General features: G+C 43.1%; 1 protein-coding gene across 1 annotated transcript; it reads left to right on the top strand.

Moving 5' to 3' along the window:
* Nucleotides 1-577: 577 nt before the first annotated feature.
* Nucleotides 578-5,058, top strand: LOC117940969 (exportin-7-like; the record flags this gene model as incomplete). Its single annotated transcript, XM_034866075.1, has 6 exons — nucleotides 578-798; nucleotides 1,559-1,752; nucleotides 2,404-2,509; nucleotides 3,503-3,638; nucleotides 4,700-4,773; nucleotides 4,965-5,058. Coding segments are annotated over 6 exons (825 nt in total), but the record flags the coding sequence as incomplete, so codon positions are not given.
* Nucleotides 5,059-5,270: the final 212 nt, after the last annotated feature.

Here is a 5,270-nt window from a genome sequence, read left to right on the forward strand (position 1 = left end):
GGGGGGGGGGGGTTCTATAGTTTCTAAAGAAGCTAGCCACCCCCCTCGCCCCCGTCTGTCGCTAGCAATGATTAGACTATTCTCTCTGACCAATCAGCAGTCTGCAGCGATTAGACGAAGAAATAAAGCCAGTATCACCAAAACAGAGTCAAAGTTACAGCAGCAGGGTCCAGAAGGAGCTCTTACGTCCACTGATACGATATCATCACAATACTTATGCCACGATACTATTGCGATTTTAAACATATTGCAATATTCTGCGATATATTGCAGTTTACAACCTTTTCTCCAACTTCTAATTTTTCCCAATTTCTAATAACATCCCCAAAAGGAAACTTCTCAACATCCGTTTCATCTAAAAAGAAACATTTCTCTGTTTGTTCATCTTCAATGTTATCGCTGCAGAATGACCAACACATACATAATATACAATAACAGATCCATACTTGGCGGCTGTGTATCGCTAGTATCCATCCCCCCACCCCCCCCATACCAGCCACTTGTATATTCCAGCAGCATGTGGCTGGTACATGGAGCTAATTTTGGACCCTGCTGGAAGGTCTTAGAGAGTTTTTAGGATCGAAGGGATCACGGACTCACGTGTTGGTCTCCTCCGGTCTTTCAGCACTGGGAGTTTGCCCCCAACAGCGTCCACTACCTGCTGAGTCTATGGCAGCGGCTGGCGGCGTCGGTCCCCTACGTCAAAGCCACGGAGCCCCACCTGCTGGAGACCTACACCCCCGAGGTCACCAAGGCCTACATCACGTCGCGGCTGGAGTCGGTCCACGTCATCCTCAGGTGAGATCTGTCAGACTTGATCGGTTAACAAAACGTTTCTATATCAGGAATCCTGGTTTCTTTCAGCCAAGTAGTCAAAAAGTAAAATAACAAGGGTGGTTCCCTGCAACACTCTTTCATTTTAACCCATCAAAGTTATTTTTTTGGACAATTTGGTTGAAAGAAAACCCAAATTTCTGATATGGAGCTTTTTTGAAAATGAATCAAATTTGACCCGTTGTCCTTATTTCTATGTCAGATATTTGGGTTTCTTTCAACCAAATTGTCAAAAAAACAAAAAAAAAAAAAAACAGGATGGTTCCCTACAACACTGATAACAAGTAAAATAAATGATCAGTTCACTACTTCAGTTACATTTGATCTACATCAATTTTATAGCATTGGGAAAAAATGACTAAACATTTTTTTCGAAAAAGCTTAAAAATGTGGGGGAAAAATGTAAAAATACGCAGAAAAAAAATTGATAAAACATCGAGAAAAAGTAAGAAAAGCGTAGTGAACGTGACAAACGCATTCAGGCTAATGGCAGTGCATTTTGTTGTTTTTATTTTATTGTATCTTATCATTTTTATTATATTTTAATATATATCTATTTGTTAAAATCGTGCTATATACTTAAAGTGGATTGGCTCTAATTGAATTAAAAAAAGGTGGTGAGAGAGAAAAAAAAAAGAGGCTTTAAGACCCTGAGGAACACCCGTTGGGTGTTAGGTTTGAGAGAGAGAGAGAGAGTGACTGTCTGTCCCTGTTGCGTCCCCAGAGACGGTCTGGAGGACCCCCTGGACGACGCGGGCCTGGTGCAGCAGCAGCTGGACCAGCTGTCCACCATCGGGAGGTGTGAGTACGAGAAGACGTGTGCTCTGCTGGTCCAGCTGTTCGACCAGGCGGCCCAGACCTACCAGGAGCTGCTGCAGTCCACCAACTCCAGCACCGCAGACGTCACGGTGCAGGAAGGTACGCGCACACACACACACACACACACACGCTCAGAGACACACGCACAATCAGAGACACACACACGCTCACACACACACATGCTCAGAGACACACACACACGCTCAGAGACACACACAAAAAAGACTTACACACACTTACACACTCAGACACACACACACGCTCAGAGACATACTCACACGCTCACACACACACACAAAGACTCACACACGTTCACACACACGCTCAGAGACACACACACGCTCAGAGACACACGCTCACACACACACACACACACACACAAAGACTCACACACGTTCACACACACACACACACACGCGCTCAGAGACACACACCCACGCTCACACACACCCACACGTTCACACACACGCTCAGAGACACACACTCAGAGACACACACGCTCACACACACGCTAAGAGACACAGAGAGACTCACACACACACGCTCAGAGACACACACACAAAGACTCACACACACGCACACACACACAGTCAGGCCCACGCTGCACACACAGTCAGCGAGAGAGAGAGAGAGACTACCACACACACTCTACCACTCTTTCTCTCTCAAACACACACACGCACACACACACTCTCTGACCCTGTCTGTAGGGTGTAGACGTGCTGCTGACGCTGCGTTGTCTCCGTGCAGGGCGGCTGACGTGGTTGGTCTACATCATCGGGGCCGTTATCGGCGGCCGGGTTTCCTTCGCCAGTACAGACGAGCAGGACGCCATGGACGGAGAGTTAGTCTGTCGGTAAGAACGCAACAATATACCACTAAGTATCCTGTTTTTAGGGATTATTAACAGACAAACATGTTTTCTTCACACTTTATCTAATTAGTTAACGTTTTTTAAGAATTCCCCTTCAAAATAAAAGAAAGAATTAATGTACATTTCTACAATAAATGCTGCGACAGCAATCTGACAAGTTCAAAATTTGAAGACATCACGTTGGGCAATCTTTTATTTTATTTTTCAAGTATCTTTATTTTATAGAAGGTACAACATTACAATGTCAATTGTAACAAGACATTTCTCTGTTCACCCCTTCCCACCCACAACAAGCCCTTACGCTGGGAAAAGGACATATAAAGAAGAAGAAAAAGGTTAAATAAATAAAATACGTCTTAAAAATAATAACAGACAAAACCACCTTTCTTCTATCACTCATGATGGCGTAGAATGTAGTCATTGTGTTACCATCCTTACTTCCCTAGCAGTTATGAAGAGGAAAGAGTATTAATTCTTTCAAAGTAAGACAGTAAAGGGTTCACGTTGGGCAGATTTAAGAGAAGTTTTTTATCCAGAATAAATACATATTATATGTTCATAAGATCCGGAAGAAGAAGGGTTGGAGTCCTGACTGGACTGTTATTAATCTTGGTAATTTCTTAATCTAAGACTGTTATAATCTTGTGATGTCATCAGTATAATAAGGTACATTTTTGGGAAACATAGCATGAGTTACATAATGACACAAAAGCAGCAGGATCCCCAGGACGCTTCCCTGTGGGACTCCACGTGTTCTGGATAAATTGAATTGATTTCCCAAAACCTGTAAGGAAAAGTATACGCCTGATTTAAATGTGATATGCTAATGAAGCTGCTTGTGAAGGACTTTTAACTAGAGCCCGGCCGATATCGATACTGATATTTGGGGATTTAAAAAGTGATATTCTGATATGTCACGTCATTAAACAGACTACACCTAACGTTTTAACACCTGTGTTTGATTGTGCACCTCAGGGTGCTCCAGCTGATGAATCTCACGGACTCTCGGTTAGCTCAGGCCGGCAACGAGAGACTGGAGCTGGCCATGCTCAGCTTCTTCGAGCAGTTCAGGAAGATCTACATCGGAGACCAGGTGCAGAAGTCATCCAAGGTAAAGCTGCTTCTAATGCTGGTAGATGAGGTACGACGGGAAGACAACACGGGAGTTACATCCTGGTTTCTTTAGACCAAGTAGTCCGAAAATAAAATAACGTGCATGGCTCCCTTCAACGCACTTTTCACAAGTAAAATAATGATCAGTCCACTACTTTTACTGAATTTGGATGTTTTACTCCATTTTATAGCGTTTGCAAAGAAACTATGATAAAAGAACATTGAAAAAAGCGATAATAATGTTAAAGTTTTTTTCATGGTTGATGGGAAGACAACACAAGTGTTGAGAACATTGAAAAAAGTGACAAAAAAGTTGGACAAACAACAAAGTAAAAAGAAAAAAAAGCGGAAAAACGGAAAAAAACCATTGGGAAAAGGGACAATAATGTTGAAATGATGTACGGCGGGAAGACGACACGAGGGTTAAAGACGTCATCTTGTACTTTGAGGAAATGGTCAACAGATGAATGGATAATGAAAATGAGTTTGTTGCATCCTCGAGTTCTGGAGCAGTTGTTTTATGCGTGGGTCCCTGTTGGTGTCTCGTGTCCTCGGGTCGGATTTGATCCGTTTTCATAACGTTTCTGTATCAGAAATCCTGGTTTCTTTAAACCAAGTAGTCAAAAATTTAAATAACGTGGCCGGCTCCCTTTAACGCGCTTTCTACAACTAAAATAAATTATCAGTCCACTACTTTTACTGAATTTGGGTGTTTTACTTTCAATTTTATAGCGTTTGCAAAACACTATGATGAAAGAACATTGAAAAAAATCAACAAACATCAGAAAAACGGACCAAAAACATTGGGAAAGGTGACAATAACGTTGAAAACACACGCAAGTCTGATCTACATGACAGGCCGCCGCAGCGTGACGTGGAGTTGGGATTTTATCAGAGGTTGAGTCGTTATTGAAACCCCCCCCCCCCCCCCCCACGCACTACCCTTATTTAAAATTATTGGAAAGACCCTCGTGTGCATTGACAGAGCTAATCTCTCTCTGTCTGTCTGTCTGTGTGTGTGTGTGTGTGTGTGTGTGTGTGTGTGTGTGTGTGTTGCAGCTTTATCGGCGACTATCAGAAGTTTTGGGTTTGAATGACGAGACGATGGTACTCAGTGTCTTTATAGGAAAAATGTGAGTATAAGTAAACTTCATCTGTCCAGCTTCAATTAAACTTTATTGAAACATTGTCTCTTCATGCGTGCTCTAAAAGAGTTAAATGACATCTCTAATGACGCGTGTCTGTTGTAAGATCTCGTTAAAACGGGAAGATTGATTAGAAACTTCCTGTTAGTGTCTGAAACGACCTTTTCTCTCTCTCTCAGCATCACAAACCTAAAGTACTGGGGCCAGTGTGAGCCGATCACCTCCAAGACCCTGCAGCTGCTCAACGACCTCTCCCTAGGATATCCTTTGGGGGTGTGTGTGTGTGTGTGTGTGTTTGTCAGGTTTGTGTGTCTGTAGTGGGTGTGTTTGTGTTGGTGTGCGTGTTATTTGTGTGTGTGTCTTTGCACGCGTGTGTGTCGGGGAGTTTTTGAGCGTGGGTGTGTGTCAGGTGTGTGTGTGTGTGTGTGTGTGTGTGTGTCGGGTCTGCGTGTCAGTAGTGTGTGTGTGTGTGTTTGTGTGTGTGT

The sequence above is a fragment of the Etheostoma cragini genome, unplaced genomic scaffold, assembly GCF_013103735.1.
Source record: "Etheostoma cragini isolate CJK2018 unplaced genomic scaffold, CSU_Ecrag_1.0 ScbMSFa_3869, whole genome shotgun sequence".
Lineage (NCBI taxonomy): Eukaryota > Metazoa > Chordata > Actinopteri > Perciformes > Percidae > Etheostoma > Etheostoma cragini.